Source organism: Bacillus rossius, chromosome 1 (genome assembly GCF_032445375.1).
Source record: "Bacillus rossius redtenbacheri isolate Brsri chromosome 1, Brsri_v3, whole genome shotgun sequence".
NCBI lineage: Eukaryota > Metazoa > Arthropoda > Insecta > Phasmatodea > Bacillidae > Bacillus > Bacillus rossius.
The window spans coordinates 155582552-155602443 of NC_086330.1; the positions used below are offsets into that span (position 1 = coordinate 155582552).

A 19892-nucleotide genomic window follows, 5' to 3' on the forward strand; every position below is an offset into this window, starting at 1 on the left:
TTCCTGATGATTATGCAAGCAACACCCGTGCATGGATGACAAGAGAACTGTTCTCAAACTGGCTCATGAAAACCGATAAGAAGGGACCCCAGAAAATGGTAAATAAAACTGGCTCATTTCGGTGTAAAAAAATGAAAAAAGCGGCGCAAAAAAAAGCAATCGGTAGAGACCCCAAAAAATGGTGCAAAAATTATGCCATTGGCGGTGTAAAAAAAACATCATAGCGGTACATATAAATGAGGAAAGCAGTGTTTACGATTATGTTATATTGTACATAAAATTACAATTATAAATAGCTGTTAAATTTTGTATGTGAAAAAATTCTTTACATAAACAGGAAAAATGTAAAAACTTTGTTAAATAATTCATTCGATTAAACATTGTTATACTTTTTAATTTCATTCTTCACATATGATACCTAGGTACTACTCATCTCAAGAAAATACTTATTCTCACATGGTACTTTGGTGCAGTTTTAAAACCTGTTTTGTAAGTCAGTATTTTTTATACAGCATCAAAGTGATATCTCATTTTGAAAAAAAAAAAAAAAAATTGTTGTAAATAAAGAACACTGGCTTTACAAAGACTAAACACGTCTTAACAAAGTAAAAACATTCGAGATATTCCATTAAAAATCCTAAGTTACAATACACAGAATTTCAATATCCAAATTCAATTATAGAGTCTATCTCACTGTACATACTAGAAATTCTCCTCTGCAGGCAAGTTTGGTTGGTACACAAATGTGTAACACAACAGTTACCATAGTATCTTTCATAGGCACTACAAAGTAGCAGACTCTGCCTTACATCGGCCCACTTTGTCTGTCGTTTCATCACACAAGAATACAATCTGTTTGTCTTCTACAGCGTGCCATACCGTTTCCTTATTTGCGTAGCCAATTTTTGGGACATAAGTTTCTCTAAAAGTGTTGGCTGATGGCAAATCCCCTGCACTTAAAATGTATACATAACTTACAATATACTTATAAATAGGTAGCATTTATAAGGTTATCGCTGAAAATATTAATGGGCTAATTTACTCGAAACAATTCTTAGCCTAACCTAACCTAACCTTTTCAAGATTACTGCTGGATTACAGAGTCAAACCATCAATCAATCAGTCAATAATATCTTGTGGTGTGCTCACCATTTCACAATGCAATCCATCCTATTTGTGTGTTTGTTAATCTGAGGTACTTGCATATTTATTTGAAGTAAAGGTAAGTTGGGCCTAAAGGTAAGTTAATCGATAAAATTGTAGGCCTACATATGCTTATGAACTTTTATTAGAGGGGGAAAACATTTCTAAATAAATAAGGCTAACCTTCAACATGGGTGTTAAACCATTCCCTCATAGCTGGATGATCAGCTTTTTCCAAAGGAATGTTAACTTACAGCATCATATTAACAAAATCAGACACAAATTCTTATTTTCTGCACTTTCAAGCTTGTTTGCTTTATTCACGCTGTCGCCTATCGAGATTTCTTTAGACACGGTAGAATTTGCTTGAAAAAATAATTGTCTTTTTTGTTTTGTTTTGTGTGTGTCATTTGCCACATGCTTTATGCACGTGTCTTTGTGTGTCCAATCAACCCGCACGTTGCAGAACTTGCACATCATAATTTTGTCTCGCTGATTAAAAATATAAAACCCATCCGATTTCATCTCTCCTTCGCGATCAAACATTGTCGAAGTTTTCGGCATCTTAGCCATAAATTCAATTGTATCACAATTCACAAAACTTACAAAATGTGGACGGTATTTGTAAACACTCATAGATATGTGCATGTAAAAACGACTGCCATCTTAGCTCCATGCGATTAAATTAGGTTAGAAAAATCGACACCAGTGTGCCTTGCGGCAGAAACGACCATTATTAAAAAAAAAAAAAACACTAAAAATGTGGACAGTCAATTTTGTTATGTTGGTAGTGCGCACATATCGATTGTTGAAATTTGTTACATTTTGTTTTCATTTGCGATGGCAATATTTACTCCTTGTAAACAAGTAATAAAAATACGTGGATTTTAGTAACGTTTCAAAACGAAGATAATATCACGGCACTAGTCTTTCAGTCTATGTTTATTTCACGCCTATGTTTATGATGGCGTAAATAAATAGAACTTTGGACATAAGGACATTATTTTGTGCGAAAAAGCGCGATTTTCGTGTGAAAATTCGTAAATTTCGCAACTATGTCGAAATCAAAGGAAAGTCACAAAATTCTTTTAAAGTATCAAATTTTCGCGTTATTTTGTGAATTTCGCGCTTCACCATTTTTCGGGGTGTCTACCGATAAGGACATGAAGAAAGAGAGAAGAAAAATTATTTTGTTAGAAGACAACTTTGCAGCGCGCACACACACACACACACACACACACACACACAGTTGATCTTCGACTGGAAAACATGAAACTGATGTTTCTGCCACCGAACTGCACATCTCAGTTACAGGCCCTTGACGAAGGCATAATTCAGAATGCCAAAGTACATTTTTGAAAACATCTTGTTGAGAGGTTGCTCATCAACATTAGGTTGAAAGTGCCCACCAACATCAATGTTCGTCAGGCAATTGAGATTATTACTGGTGGATGGTGGAATGTTCAGCCAGAAACTATTGCCAACTGCTAGAGAAAGTCTGGCATTGTGAACTGTAACACTGACGAGCTCACTGCAACTTCATCAGACCAGGATGCAAGCCATACTACAGCACAAACATGCGAAAGCAATGACATTGACCCTGAAGTATGGCTTGAAGTGTCAACCTCTATGCAGTGTGATGTTGTTTCATTCACAGACTATGTCTCTGTGGATAATGAAACAAAAACAACACCAGGGTTGACTGACAGAGACATCGTTAGTGAAGTCATTCAAACACAGTCATCAAAAGTCGAATCAGATGATGATTCTGACTGAGGAGCCGCCTGTGACAGCTACAGAAGCTATTCAGAGCTTAGAAAAACTGAACAAATTTATCTCTAAACACGAAAAGGTTCCAGAAGGGATCAGGAAATCTTTCTATCAGATAGAACATTTTGTTCAACAGAGCATCATTCAAGCTTAAAAACATACTGAAATTAATGATTTTTTAAAAAATAACTAAACTTAAGTTATAGGTACATACACACCAATGTTTAAACTGAAGTCAGATGTTGGCCAAAAAATAATGTATCTTATAATATTGCTATTTTTTTAATATATTTTTTTCTCTTTGTAAAGATGATATGTATGTATGTTTCAGTACTAAGTACTTTCAGTACTAGGTAAGTACAAAAACTTGGGGTCTCTGTAAGTACTTAGTACTGACATTCTACTGTATATCATTTTTACAAAGTAGGTATATATTATCTTAGATTTCTTTACGTTTGTATCAGTGAGGTTTCACTAATGTTTAACTGTTTCCCTCCATGTAATTCCCTGTAGACTTTGCTAGTGTACATTTTACGAACATCAAAACTATTTAACCCATGAAAATCACATGTTTTGGCCACCCTTTTATTGATTGGTTTTCCCATTATTTTCTTAAGAGAGTGTTTTTGTTCTACTAAAACTTCATACCAAATAAAAATAAAATCACAAACATAAATATTATTGGCAAGGGGTTTGAACCCAGAAAATAAGAAACCAACTTTTGACAATTTACTGACCTTGCTGGCCATGACGGTTGGCTACTGCAGTGACAAACAGAAAAAAAGAACTTTAGTTAAACATAGATTCAACGTGAAAAAGAGCCTAAAAATTGAAGAATTCACCGACACTAACCTAGCTTTCTCCAGTGCATCCTCTTCCTCTTTCTCTCTACGCCTCTCATTCTCCAACCTTATTCGTTCCCGCTCTTGTTGTTCTTTCATATGACGTCTCAACTCTTGTTGCTCAATAAGAGCTTTTTGCTGTAACATAAGAAGGTACCAAATTTTTATTAATAATTAATTACATTAATACTCATACATATTTACAAACTAATAACTGCAAACTTTATTAAGTCTACATTTTAACTTCAAAAAATGACATGCACTAAACTGTTCATGCTGAATGCTGGGACATGAAATATTAATTTACCTATAATACACTTTTCTGAAATAAAGAAAATACAGCCTCTACCATCCCCATAGCTGAGCTAGTTCTGTCTCCACTTTCTTTATTCAAACAGATCCTTGAAAATGGTATACCATCTGAACAAAGAAAATGCTTTAACATTCTGGGTGACAGCAGACTGGAAAATGATATTTTTCCATTAAATTTTAATCACTAGATAATTTCCATGACTTTTCTAGGATTTCAAGTAAAATCTCTGACTTTCCAGAATGTGGACACCCTGTTTTTATATTATATTTTGTTAGGATTTACTCAATGCCTACAGCTATGCAACTTTTTTTTTTAAGTAGATTAACTCAGATGCATTACCCTGTCCATTTTCTCTTTAGCCTGCTTCTTGAATGCTTGAAAGCTATCCATGGCCGATGACTTGAGGTTTGCAGATGTCGACACAGACGAGTTATGGGGAGAAGATGCCTGGCCCAGAGACGACCACGAGCTGGCATTCTTGATGTTTGGCTCAACAGGTGGCAACTGCTAAGGAAAGAAAACATAACAGAAAACCAAACAATAAGTATGTCACTTAAACCTGGCTACTCAGGACAGATATTATTACAGATGTGCAGATACTAGAAATTTTCAGTTCCTAGAGAATTCGTAAATTTAAATTCCTATAAATTATGGCATACAGCTAGGTTAGCAACACAGATTACTGCACAAAACCCAAGAATACTTAGGTAAAATTTCCTAAAGTTTTCTCCTTAGGTGTTGTTTATTTTACATTTAAACCTATGTTAAAACTGTCCATGGAATTACATTGCCCCAAACAAAAAATCCAACTGTTTACGTTTCAAAACAATGAAAATCTACACCATCAAGACTGTCATGAGCATATTACAAATTTGTAACCCAGCAAACATATCATAAAAAGTAAATATTTTCATATCAGGAATGCATTTTTTAAATCTATTACAGCACTAATTGATAGCATTGATGCATTATACAAATGTCATACATTGCTCTTTGCACTGTATAAAGAAACACAAAAGAAATACATCTTTTATCTTTGTAATTTTGATTACTTAGTGAAATATTAAAAACCCAAACAAGAAATGTTTAATTTTATTGGAGTGCCAGATATGGTTATACTCATAGCAAAATCAGCTGTTTTGCCTACTTTTAATATCCTAGAAAGCAAGAATATGAATCTGAATACCATTTAAAATAGTTGACATGGATTTAAATCAGAATAGAACTGAACGGTTTCGTAGGATTCGCACACTCCTAGATATTAACTTAAGAACCAGGGCATGAGGCATTTGATTTTTATCAGAAGAAAACAACAGTACTTGCTAACACTGTAGCAACCCAGTTTACTGCCTTTTCCACTTGATAAATAGTTTAATTTACAATTTATTATGTTATTTATAGTAAATGCTAAGACAGGGTGGCCACACACATTCTCTAATAAAATTCCCTGACTTTTACAGGTTTTCCCTGACCTGGTCTTAATTTTCCCTGACTCTGATTTTGCATTTAGGCTACTTCAAGTTTTAAAAATTAATCTGCACTTTTTTTTAAATACTGCAAGTCTTCAATAGATGGTAATTGTTTTGTATTGCATATTCATGTACATTTCTCGATCTTGATCGATGTGAAAATTTAATCCGTAGCACTTGATGCTTATTGTTTTAATTAAGTACGCCAAAAGACCCTGAACATAATCAAAACTTGTGGTGTAACAATGTATAATGATCGTGAGTTGAACAAAAGGGAAAATCTATCTTGTATTCATCTTACGATCATTATACATTGTTATACCACTAGATTTGATTATGTCCAGGATCTTTCAACATATTAAATTAAAACAGCAAGCATCACGTGCTACAGGATAAATATGTATGGGATCATGCTATAAGGATACAGGGATCAGCTTCGATACAAGATACAAATCTTTCCATCCCATTTTTTTTTAATCTACATACAAAACTCAGTGAGAATGAAAAATTTATTAGATTAGGTATTTACTCACCTAAATGTATTATTGCAGTCAATCACGCTGAAATGGATTGAATGTTTTAACTAGTGTCTAATTAGAAGATAAAAGTACTTATAAACCTACCCAAGAGATGTTATGCATATTTTACAAAATAAATAAACAAAACATCTTTCACCAACACTACAAACATTTGCTTTGAAATATTACTTGCAATATTTTAAAGACTATTTCCTCTTCTAGAAGTGCAGTTTCTTTCTTTGCATTTTTGATAAGTGCTTGTCTTTTCTTTTCTAATTCTTTAATTTCTACTGCAATTCTTCTTTTTTTTTCTTTTTCAGCACATTCTTGAGCCCTTTCTTGTTCTTTTCTTTTTTCTAAGTAATCTTGATAACGGGATCTTGCATTTCGTGCAGCATGTATGATGGGTTTCGTTGTGGTAACATTTTTGACACCACCAAGTGCCACAACTGCATCGTATATCTGCCTCTGTGCTATTAAAGATTCCTCTTTTTGGTTTTCTATGATACATTCCTTATTTACTGAAAATCCTCTCTCAAGTCTCGCATTTCCATGAGAAAGAATGAGAATTCTTTTCACAAACCTTTCAAGTTCTTTTTTATTACTTTTACAACTGGAAAGAACTCTAACCCATAATTCATCCAATTTATCTTGCTCTCTAGAAAAATTCTTCATTTCTTCTTTAAAAACTTCAGTTCCTGTAATATACACAAATTGGCGTTGAACTGCGTCAGCTTCCATCCTTGTCATATGCCTTTATTGTACCAAGTGCTGCAATGTGGATGTTAATCTCTTATCTCTAACATTTGACTGCAAAGCTATTTCAGGATCCAAGCATGATATACCCTTCGTAAGTATATAATTCAATGGAGACCTCTCGAACAGTTTTTTTTACATAAAACCTGCAGACAAGTTCTATATTCTTGACGGAACTTCAGGATATCAATTTCTCTTACTTTTTTCTTGATTTTTCACAAGGCTTCCATTGTAGCGAATCCCAAATTCACCTCGTTTCCAGTAACAAGTTTTTTGGATTTTGAGATGTCTACACTTGTTACAGAGCTAGCAGCATTCATTACTTCTGCCTTGACAAATCTTGACATCAGAGCTCCCAGTATACGTTTAAGTGATTCATACAAAAATGTGGCCATTGGACTATCAGACTGAAATTTTGTCAAAAAAAGCTCTACTTCACTTGCTAGAGCCTGGAAAAATGTAAGCTTACAAATTATCAGATTATCTTTAACAGTATTGAAACTCTTACATTTTGGAGTCAATTTTGGATCCTTTTTCACAGCATCAACATACTGATTCACCTTGGGTAGTATCTGAATTACAACAACAGGCGGTAACTTCTCACTACCATCAGAGTTGGTGAACAGAAAAACAGTCAGCTGCTGCTTTATTAAGCTTCCCACCATGACAACTTTCACCATGGAAACTCAAGGTTTTATTTGGCAAAACATTAAAAAAAAGTCCAGTTTTGTCCGCATTAAAGATATTGCGAGGTTTCTACTCACACAAGAGACGGTAGCTTCTCTTTTCAGTGTTCCACAGTGTCAGGATAACACTTCTACTCTACCCACATACAGTGTTGTAAACAATGTTATGTCGTTTTTTAAAACAATCAATCCAGCCGTTTGAAGCAGTGAAATTCTGGATACCTAGGCAGGAAGCTACATGGAATGCTTTTTCTTGCAGTAGTTTACCATCCGTGGGAAGACCTGCCGCGCGTACGTTGATAAACCATTCTTTCACCAAATCGTCAAGTTTTTCAAACAGCAATGTTTTGATGGCCATAATTTTTTTTGCCATTGGTCCAGTTCTTTGTGCAACGTCTTCAATAGACGCTTGCATTTTCGCGATCGTGTGAATCATCGACACCGGCATCCCAAGTTTATTTGCCAACGACACACGTGTACCAACATGGGCATCCAACTCTTTTAAGATATCCATCTTTTGCTCAAATGTAAGCGGTTTTCGTTTCCTGCTACTAGACTTCATTGCCGATAAAGCGTTTTTACAAACAACTTTATGCAACAAAACAATTCTCAATAAAATTTTAACCTTAGATACGTAGAATACAAAACAATCCAATCATAAGAAAACAAGAACAAACAACGGCTATCGCCACTAGTCTTTCTTTGGTGCTGGCCATAGATGCTACTAGCGAAGTGCACAGTCTTTCTGATACTATCCATATCTATGGAGCGATAAAGTTATTTTCTTAGGTTTGCAAAGGTAAACAATAGACGTTTTTCAAAATAAAAGCATTAGAACGTAATTTGTGAGAAGGAATATAAAAAACATTTGTAAATTTTGGGTCTTTTCCGCTTCATAAAAATGTATGAAACGGGAAATTAATGATTTTAATAGTGCATGTTCCGGGAAAGTAAACTATTGTAAATATAGTACTTTCGGCGGGACTAAAATTAATCAGTGTATGACGCGGACAAATGCACGAAACGGGAACGTATCATCGAGGTTCTAATGTAATCACTTCAGTGACCTTTTTCAGCTTGAAAAAAAGTTTGACAAATATCTGTTGATACAATACTAACCCAACAACAAACTAAAGACAACTTCTGTGATAGATTTACAGGAATTACCTTTAAATAAGAGTAGTTATGGGAAAATGAAATATCCAACTAAGTGTGTGATATAGAGCCTTAAGTAGAATCATTGTATACAGTGAAAAACTTGAATCTGGGCAGTTTGGGAATACAGACATGCTGGATTCGGGATTTTGCCAGATTATTGAACATCCATATACCGTGTTTTCTCGTACAATCGTCACATATTTTATTCTAAAATAAAGTTTGAAAAGAAGGGCTGCAAAGATTATGCGAAAAAAATTTTTTTTTTAGGTAAAGTTATTCATTAAAACAAAACCCGTTCATGGAAAGTACGTTTAATATAAAAAAAGGTGGATTATACAAGAGCACACCAAACAATCTATATTAATAATTCCTTAAACAAAAAACTTTCTTCAACTTTAAATAGAAAAACCAAAACTCTAACGCGAACGCAAGCCACTTGAATCTGACGTGAACTAACATGTCGTAGTACACACTTGCCACGAAAGAATGCGGGCTATCAAATGTAGTTAACTCGGCACCTGACAGAGAGCGCGCGTTGTATGCACTCGGCGAGATATCGATATTCGACTACGTGCGCGCGCTCTATATGAGAAGCAACATAACCAAACATGAATGATGCGCTGGCTACATTTTTATAAGCGGTACGCCGCGGTAACGCAGACGATCAGATAAAGGAAAAAAACGTTTAAAAACGTCTTTAAAAGAAAATTTACACGTCAGACAACTTTGTATTTCCGTTAATTAAATAAATAAGTGGTAATGACCAAAATTAAATTTTAGATTATACCTACACCGCGGCGACGCAGACGATCAGATAAAGGAAATAACGTTTAAAAACGTCTTTATAAGAAAATTTACACGTCAAAAAACTTCATATTTTTCCGTTAATTTATTAAGTAAGTGGTAATGACCGAATAAATATTCAATTTATACTTTAAAATACATAGTTTTATAAGGAAGATACCTACACAAAGCACTCGGCATCTACTAGCGGGACCAAAAACATCATGCAACGTTTACGCGAGAAGTTTTTTTATCCCATTTTGACAGCCTAAAATATGGTTGCGACGATTATGCGCGTGCGAAGATTATGCGATAAAACACGGTAGTTTGAATGGGAATACCAAAAGTGAAAATGTGAAGCTTGTAATGTACCTTACTATGAAACACGAAGCACTGTGTTGAAATGAAAAATGACAGTAACAATGAACTTTGAGCAAACTTGAAAAGCAGGCGGCGCAGTGATATGACTTATTACAAGATCAACATCTGAAATCCACCTGAACAAATCTGAATGCAAGCGGCTCGATTGGTGCCAACTAACGAACATGCCAAACCAGATAGTACCAACAGATGGAGATTCACAAACTACAGTATGTACTTGTTTTCACATTACCCAACAAAGTTCTATACATAACGTATACAAATACCTGGAAAAATAATTTCAGGACACTTTTCAGGACCTTTGAATTAAATTTTATAACTACCTTTTTATATAATTTATATCATTTTGATACATAATAAGTCAAATTTAACAGAATGTAAAATAGATATACTATTCGCAGGAACATGCCAATTTTTAAGATATAAAGCTACAACCCTTTTAAAAAATATTTTCATCAAGATTTAAGTGGACACTGTCTAAGTATTTATATTCATACTGTAAACTAAAATAAGGCATCAAAAAACAAAATTCAAGTAAAAAATTAAAAGTTTCCTGACTTCCAGCACCAATACTGTTTTATTTCTACACTGTTTCTTGACTTTTTTGACCAGTCTTTCATTATGTTACTTTTTTTGTGCCATTCATGACTTAGGTGACCTGTAGATATCATGTACACGTTCAGTCCAATCTAAAACAACAGTAAATGCTGCTGCATCAAATAAGCATACACAAGTTGAGTGGCTACACCAGCTTCCAATCATGGCTTATTACAACTTGCTACGAACGGCCCTATCTAAATTACTGTGCCAAAACACCAGGCCTTTAGTTGATCACCCTTGAACGTGGATACAAACAACTAGGCATGCCAAAATATTGAGAATAAATTGGCATTTTTAAAGAATTGGCCTTAATCCAGAAGTTAGGAACCTGTTAACATCATGCAAACATTGTTAGGGTTAAATTGAACTCACCTTTGACTTGAAGGAAGAGGAAGTGAAATTTGAAGAATTTTTTGCTAGGTCGTTTGCAGACACCTTCTTGTCTGTCGAAACAGAGTTGTTCAGCAAACCTAAAAAAAGGTAAAAATACAAATATGAAAAAAAAAGTCTTCCCTAAAAATAACTCATAAAAAGTCACAAACCATTAGCAAATAAGTTAACAGCCAACCTACCATATAAACCCAAATAATGAGAATGATGAATTTCACTCATAAATCATGTTCAGTTGAACATGTGATTTATTATTTTGAATCTACATAAACAGTACACGAAAAAAAAAAAATTAAAAGACACAGGTGATGTATCACACAAAATACAAATGAATTCTGTCTAGCTCACAGAAAACAATAAAGTAAAGTAAGGAAAATAGCTCACTTTACGCCTGCTGGTCAGGGCCAGGCTCTACATAAAATGAAAACAAAAGGACTTGAATTATTTTGTTTGGTTAATCGAGCTACGTGCTACATTGAATATGTAATAAATTGTCTGGAACCTTATCCGTTTTTTTTTTTTAAACAGGAATAATAAAAGACCACCTTGAACTCTTTTATTTTAATGCAAAGATCCTAAAAGAACAATTTATCTTCGACTTAAACAGATGTCTGTTTAAAGAGTATTTCTTTTGTGTATTATTTATGTGCGTGTGTTGTTTGTATTATACATATGTATAAATAGAGTCCCAGAAATTTCTTTTCAGTAGCAAGTTTTAAAATTTTTGTGTGGGGGATGTCAAATCTTGGGTGAAATAGGAGGGATTCTTGAGTAAAAAATAAGTTTCTTTAGTTAAATATAACATATAACAAACCAAGTGACATGTTAATTTATATAAAAAAATAATTCCACTTACAAAAAATTAATTATTTTCAGGGAAGATATTTTTAATACTTCTTAAACAAAAAAGGCTAGATGTATCCATGAAATAATGAAAGGACCCTTTGACTTGCAAAACCCAACTCTTCAGAATAATGGAATTATTATTGTCATAGGGTCAGTTGGCTTGAAAATCTGTGGATGGGAAAAAATGTAGTTGAAGGGAGGAACTACTGAAGTCTAAAGTGTTTTCTTACAGACAGTTGAATTGAACTGGTTGGTATTTCCTCGCAAGGATATTATTTTAGTTTAATCTTTATTTAGTGTAACCAATTTTTTTTGCACCAATTATTCACTTTTGTAATAAGAAGCAATCATTAGATGTTGAAATTTTCCTGTATATATTTAGATCGGCAAAAAGTACTCCAACAGAATGACGTAGAACCTGGATGAAAATCATTTACAAATATATAAAACATGAGAGTTGATAAAGTACCTCTCTGAGGAACACCAGTACAAGCATTAAACATGATGTTCATAGTGATTTAGTGATTGTTACCGAGATGAAAAACTGTTTTTTAATTTTTTTTTTAAAGGTAACTTGAAAACCAATCAACAATATTACTGCACAAACCAAAATTTGATAATTCACAAAGTAATAAAGAATGATTAACTGTATCAAAGGCCTTGGCTATGTCGAAGTAGCAACTATCAACTTATCTTCTATTGGTGACTTCAAAACATATAGGATTAAGAAAGGTAATTAAGTTGGTAGCTGTCCACATTCTCCTTCTGAAAACATGTTGATTACACGAAAATTTATTATTATTTGAAAGTAAAAAAAGTATTTTCTCAAAAATTTTGGAGAGCCATTAAATAAAGAAATTGGCAAATGATTTGAGAAATTTATTTACCTTGGCTATTTTCCATTTATTAGGGAAAACTAGAGTTTTCAAACTAGTATTAAAAATATGTTGCAAATGTGATACTAATAAATATACTATATATAATAATATACTAATACAGTAAAACCTGTTCCTTACGAACACCTGTATAGCGAAATCCTGTTTACAACGAAATCACGTCTTGGTCCCGCCAAAATCCTATACAAATACAGTAGAACCCGTTTATAGTGAACCCGCCTATAATGAATTCCCGTTTATTGTGAATTTCCGTCTCGGTCCCGGCAAAATGATGTGAGGTTATGTATTAATTTATTGGATATAGCGCACAACTTTTGTCAATGTTGATACGTTTTCCCGTGTACCACGAACAAATTTTGCCGACATAATGCACATTTATCTCAAATATTTTCATATAATTACAAGTATTTTCATAAAACGTCTATTCTGGATCACATTAACGTTTTTCTCCGCAATATGCTACTCGATTGTCCACTGTTCATATTATAAACAAGTCGTAATCGAGTGGCCTCGGTAGGCTACGTGTAGCCAGAAATGGTGCTCAGTTTGGTGAAAATAAAAAATAGTTTTCCCTGCATAGTTAAAGAATGGGCGAACGCGTGTACGTTTAATAAGTTATCAAAATTAAACATAAATTACCGCCACACAAATACGTATGTACATTATAGCAAAAAATTCAAAATTTTTCGTCTCATTTTTATAGTTCACGTTTCGGACATTTTGATCGAGTAAGGTTCGTAAGACTACCACTAGATAGAACTCTGTGGACTAATTTTTTCCATAGAAAGTAAGAAATTTTCGTTCCAGCTTTAGCAACTGCGATACTAAATGATACGTAGTGATCTTTGATGCGCCAGACTCGTTATTTTTCGTTTATTTACTTTTGACGGTAAAAAAAATTTCGTGTTATTAAGCTGCAAATGTGCTTCAATAAGAAATACGTACATAATAATGGGTGAAAAACGCGTTAAAAAACGTAAGGCATTATCTGTGCGAGATAAACTGGACATTGTTAAAAAGGTAGACTCCAACCCCACTGTCCCGCACGTGTTAATATCAAAGGAACTGGGAATTGCAACATCCACATTAAATACAATATTAAACAAGCAGAACAATCTTCTTTCTCAAGCTGCGAATACGTCACAGAGTATTAAATGCCTGAAAAAAGGAAAATACGCCGATGTCGAAGAACCATTAATAGAAAGTTTGTACATGTGTAGTGTATTAAAAATATCTGCATTTGCTCATAAAACTGTTGCTTTGAGTATTTTAATTCGTTCTTTTCTTGGCTTAGGCCTATGTGTAGTTAAAAGCATAATCTTGAGTATGTATTGCCAATATAAAAGTTTTCCCAGATATAAAGTTTCCCCTCTATAGTGAACATATAAACTACTCCCTTCAGATTCATTATAACAGGGTTCTACTGTACATGTGTTTTTACCCTCTTGTAACAAAATAATTATAACGTGTGATTTTACAGAACTCCTCTATTACGAATTAACGAAATAAATGGAACTGTACAAAATACACACCATTTTGCAGTGAAATACTTGAGTTCTGCTGAAATATTAACGTAACATAAACAATTGTGGACTGCCATCTTGCTCTGCATCATAGAACTATCCACACTACACAGAAGAGAGCAGTACGTCGCCAAAGAAGCAGCCGAAACAAAGATGACCTGGTAAGTTCTGATACTGTATTTATGTCACAACTTAGCCGAAATACTGGTACGAGACAAACTTCACAAGATAAAATGAGCGGAGTCTTGGTAACTGTTTTATACGTATTTAATAATTTCGGAAGTATTGTACAGTTGCCGCAGATTTTTTAAACTAACAATTTATTTCTGGGGATCGTAAATAATTAATTATTGGTATCAAGACATCAAGATGAACGTAAACTTGAACATGTCACGGCAGCGAGAAAACTGGTGCGTATACCAATAAATTGGTATTAGTACTAACCAAAACTGGTACACGGGAGGTGGAGCTTATATTTTTTTCCGCTAAGCTCGCATCTATTGGCTGGCTGCTGATGGAAGGTCACGAGTCTGGGAGGAGCATTGAGTGAGTTATACTGCGCATGCGCAACTCAGAGAACAGAGAGAGCCAGCCGGTGGCTACGTCGCGCCGTAACAACAGCTGATCGAGTACAATGACCTTTCTCCGCGCACAGCGCGCTATTGACGGTAAATTTCCATCAATTTGCTGCCCTTTTTTAAATTTTTTTTTACTGTGGTGCAATGCGTATGTATAATGTAGCCCGTATTTGTTCTGAACGCTGCAGAATGCGACTGTATTTTAACTAACTTTAAAGTATTTCTTACTTTTCCCTTTATTTACAATTTCCCGCTTTTTACACTTTTTTACTTTGTCCCCATAAAAAGTGCAAATAACGGGTTTTCCTGTATATGTGTGTTGGATTTTATTGTTTTAGGCATCCTAATCAATTTTTTTTTCAGTACAATTGTACACAATTGTTCGTAAGAAACAATTGGACATTCGATTGCGTCAGGTTCTAACCACATACGAGGGTTAAGTGCAATCATCAGTACATACATGGAATTTTTTTTGAAACTATGGACAAGAAAAAGAGAAAAGCTATTTCTCTTTCAACAAAGCTGGAAATTCTTCATGCAGTAGATCTGGGCGAAAGAAAAACAGATGTTGCAAAAAAATTTTCAATTCCGAACTCTACCTTGTCAACAATACTTTCGCAGCGAAGTGATCTTGAAAGGGACTTGTACTTGGTGCAGAGAGAAAAAGACAGACACTGTAAAAACGATGATCTTGATAGGAAATTATTTGACTTTGTAATGGAATGTCGAGCAGCTAGCATACCTATCTCAGGATCTTTCCTTCAAGAGAAGGCCAAATATGAGGCATTAAGAATGGGGATACACAATTTCCAGGCATCAAATGGTTGGCTGCAATGTTTCAAGGTTCGTTGGAACCTGAGGACTCTGAAAGCTGCTGGTGAGGAGGCAGCTGTTGATCCTTGTGTCCAAGAAGAATGGCAGCCACAGTTGCGAAGACTTACCAAAGGATATGCATCGCGGGACATTTTCAATGCGGATGAGGCGGGTGTTTTTTTATAACCTCCTCCCGGACAAAACTCTTGCTCTGAAAGGAGAAGCATGCCCTGGGGGGAAGCGAAGTAAAGAACGGTTCACAGTTCTGCTGTGCGCAAACTCTGATGGTTCAGAGAAATTAACACCAACTGTCATAGGAAAATTTGCCAAGCCTCGGTGTTTTAAAAATACCAAACATCTACCATGTACGTACAAACACAATTCCAAAGCATGGATGACATCATCTTTGTTCCGCGAGTGGATTTGTAGTTTTGATGCTAGCATGGGGGCACAAAACAGGCAAATTGTGTTGTTCTTGGATTGTTGTACAGCACACAAAATTGATGGACTTAAACTGCGCAACATCAAAGTGGTTTTCTTTCCACCAAATTGTACATCCAAGCTGCAGCCCATGGATCAAGGGGTAATATCTCAGTTAAAAAGGCTCGACAGGCGCCAACTAGTCCAGTATCCGCTTAGGCAAATGGAGAATGGCAACACTTCTTTGAAATGGAATCTCCTGCAGGCCATGCAGCGCCTCTGCCATAGTTGGCAGAATGTTGAATCCACTGCAAATGCCAATTGCTTCCTAAAAAGAAGGTTTCCATGATGAAGAGCAACAACAGCTAAGTAACCCGCCATGTTGCACCGAAAATGAGTGGCTTGAAGTAACCAGGAACATTGATGTCCCGGCCACATTTGATGATTTTGTGAATGTGGATAGTGCTGTTCAGACATGCTCTCAGGATGAAGGTCCTAGTGCAGAAGAGCAAGAAGATGTGTGTTTAACTGATGACACCACCGAAGAAGTCGACACAGGTTCTTAGGCCATCGAGGAAAGACGTGAATTCGGCCTTGGATGTTTTGGAGAGATTATTTCTGACGTCTGATACAAGTAGTTCTGCATCAAATCTTAAAATGTTGCGAGAACTTGAGTGTGCTGTGACTAATGAGTTAAGCAACCGTACCAAGCAAGCATCTATTAAAGACTATTTTTCAAAGCAGTAATATTAATTGTTTACATGTTTTTATTCTGTCCATGCTGTAGTTTAGGTATTTTTAAGTTAATGTGCAATTGGCTGCAACTAGCTCTCTTGAGTGCTGCAACGACTGTATGTACATACAATATGATTTCCTGCCCAGTTATTTTTATCTAGGTATGTAGTATGTACATTATATACAATTTGTTATTTCCTTAATAATACATGTCTTAATTTGCAATGTAATGCGAATAGTGTTAAAACATGACTCTTGATTCGGTGCAACATTAAATATGCATTTGTTAATTTATGACATGCTTTTTTTTATAATTTTGGGTTTCACCTCTTTATAAAGAAACCTCTCTATTACAAATGTAACAAAATCAAGTCCCCTCAGTTTTGTTATACACAGGTTTTACTGTAATTGGGAACAAACTTGATAATGATATTGGGATTACCATCAGGATCTGCGGATTTAGATGTTTTTAAGGCCTTAAAGCCTAAATACCACATATCCCAGTACATTAGTCTTTCAGAAATTTAGGGCATAGGTGTAGTCACTGAAGACTGGTTACACAAAAACAAAAACAACAAAAACTAGAAGATTAGAAGATACATAGTTACTATAAATACTGAGCAAAAACAATTGATAGCACACTTGAATCACTATATACACCACCATTAATATTTAGGGAATATTGTTCATGTACCCATCTTATATTATTTTTAATAATTAATTTTATTTATTACTTATAAAATTGTAAGTTATTTATATTTAAGGAAATCTCACTGATTTTTGTGAAAAAACTATTGTGATTGTGAGAATTCAAGTCTGATTAATTATAATGACTATTGTGTGAAGACATATAATTACTTCGTTAGTAAAATTAGAATGAAAAACAGATATTTACATATTTTTTAATCTTTATATTTGCCATACTAAGTCCTGGGATAATCAAGAAATCCCAGGATTAGAAATAAGGGCCGGAATCAAATTCTCTAAATGGAACACACACTGGACCAAACAGGCAGTACTCACCATCTGGCTTAATCATATCAAGAGGCTGCAAGACTTTGTCTTCCCTCTTGATGGGGATCTGGCTGGAGGCGGGCAGGGGGTCGAATATGGAAGGCATGCCGTTGGTGGCGTACACTCCGAGCGGCGGGCTGGTATCCATCTTCATGGCCGGCAGGGAGAAACCGTTGCTGTTGGAATGCTGCAAGCCGGGCGACACCTCCATCGCCATGTCAAAGCCGGGGTGCATGGTGATGGGCTGGTTGATGACGCTGGGAGCCGTCGTGACCGGGGCCATGGCGGCAGGAGGCGGGGTGATGAGCACCGGAGGGGCCGGAGGAGACGTGATGGGAGCCGGCGGCAAGGCGGGTGCCACGGGAAGAGGCGCGGGGGCACTAGGAGCCACCGGCGGCACCTCAACTTTCGGTCCCGTCACATGTTGGTCAAAACCTGTTGATCATACAACAATATCATATAAATAAATTCAGCTACATTTGCAGTGCTGTACTGCAGCTTTGCACAACCAGCACAAATTGGAAATGTTATTAAGAAAGGCAGATTTTCAAATTAGTCTCTGAACCACATGGGTACCAACTAGGAGCTCGTACTAACGACTGCATGTATAAAACCATACATTATGTATACATTTATATACCGTGTTTTCTCGTAACAAGGTCGCACATTTTATACTAAAATCACTTTTGAAAAGTAGGGGTGCGACGATTATGCGAAAAAATTTTTTGTTAGGTAAAGTTATTCATGAAAACAAAACCCGTTCATGGAAAGTACGTTTATTGAAAAAAAAGGTGGATTATACAAGAGCACGCCAAACAATCTATATTAATAATTCCTTAAACAAAAAACTTTCTTCAACTTTAAATAGAAAAACCAAAACTCTAACGCGAACGCAAGCCACTTGAATCTGACGTGAACTAACATGTCGTAGTACACACTTGCCACGAAAGAATGCGGGCTATCAAATGTAGTTAACTCGGCACCTGACAGAGAGCGCGCGTTGTATGCACTCGGCGAGATATCGATATTTGACTACGTGCGCGCGCTCTATATGGGAAGCAACATAACCAAACATGAATGATGCGCTGGCTACATTTTTATAAGCGGTACGCCACGGTAACGCAGACGATCAGATAAAGGAAAAAACGTTTAAAAACGTCTTTAAAAGAAAATTTACACGTCAGACAACTTTGTATTTCCGTTAATTAAATAAATAAGTGGTAATGACCAAAATTAAATTTTAGATTATACCTACACCGCGGCGACGCAGACGATCAGATAAAGGAAATAACGTTTAAAAACGTCTTTATAAGAAAATTTACACGTCAAACAACTTCGTATTTTTCCGTTAATTTATTAAGTAAGTGGTAATGACCGAATAAATATTAGATTTCTACTTTAAAATACATCGTTTTATACGGAAAAGATACCTACACAAAGCGCTCGGCATCTACTAGCGGGACCAAAAACATCATGCGATGTTTACGCGAGAAGTTTTTCGCGAATACATCTCGTGTCAGGCTATTTCACACATAACTGTAGCTTTTTTTTTTTTTAGAGGTTTGGCGAATTGCGGGCGTGCAGCAGTACGGTAACTACGTCCTCATTGGCCCCGTCAAGTGCGGGAAAACAGCCTTCACCGACCACAGCCAATAATTACAAGAAAAATCTACAGTGTTTTGTAAAATACCTTGACACAAAATGTATTCGAGAAATACAGGTGTCCCTAGATATAAGACGTGATTGCTCTCAGACGATAATTTTCTTTACTGGTATTATCACCTTTCTTATGCAGGAGAATAGTTTTTGTAGTCTTGTGATACCCATTCTGAAAGAATTCCAATAATGGAATATGTGTTTATTATAATAAATGGAGAAGTGTATATACTATTAGCAAATGGATCATTAAAAATATGAAAAAGAAATTATAAAAAATTAAAAATGACTCTACTGCACATAAATCACAGATTTTAAAAAGCCAAAATTAGGTAGGTACACTAACATTCAAAATATTTCAGAGTGTGCCATGTAGAAAACACGGACGCATGTTGTTGTCTAAATGAAATAAATAAAATACAAGTCAGCGGCTTTAAAAACCAAAGAAATAAAATGTTTCATAAATATTCAACACTTGTAAGGGTACAACCATTCATTACACTGATAGGACATCGTTTTTCTAGTACATCATACTGATTCCAAACCAGAAACTCATATATAAATAATTTGTGTTCCACTTCAATTAATTTGGCCACGATTTA

The 19892-nt window shown here is 35.2% G+C and overlaps 1 protein-coding gene across 21 annotated transcripts in view; it reads right to left on the reverse strand.

The window, feature by feature from the left end:
- LOC134546323 (bromodomain-containing protein 3-like) overlaps positions 1 to 19892 on the reverse strand; it is a 363730-nt gene that overhangs the window by 23214 nt on the left and 320624 nt on the right. For 19 of the 21 annotated variants that reach the window (XM_063389071.1, XM_063389068.1, XM_063389079.1 and 16 more), the window contains 4 exons: positions 17644 to 18069; positions 10792 to 10889; positions 4408 to 4575; positions 3766 to 3893 (listed from right to left, as the gene is read on the reverse strand). In XM_063389071.1, coding sequence (XP_063245141.1) covers positions 3766 to 3893; positions 4408 to 4575; positions 10792 to 10889; positions 17644 to 18069 — 820 coding nt within the window. The remainder of the gene's footprint in view (positions 1 to 3765; positions 3894 to 4407; positions 4576 to 10791; positions 10890 to 17643; positions 18070 to 19892) is intronic. The other 2 variants (XM_063389069.1, XM_063389073.1) reach the window with 1 other exon arrangement.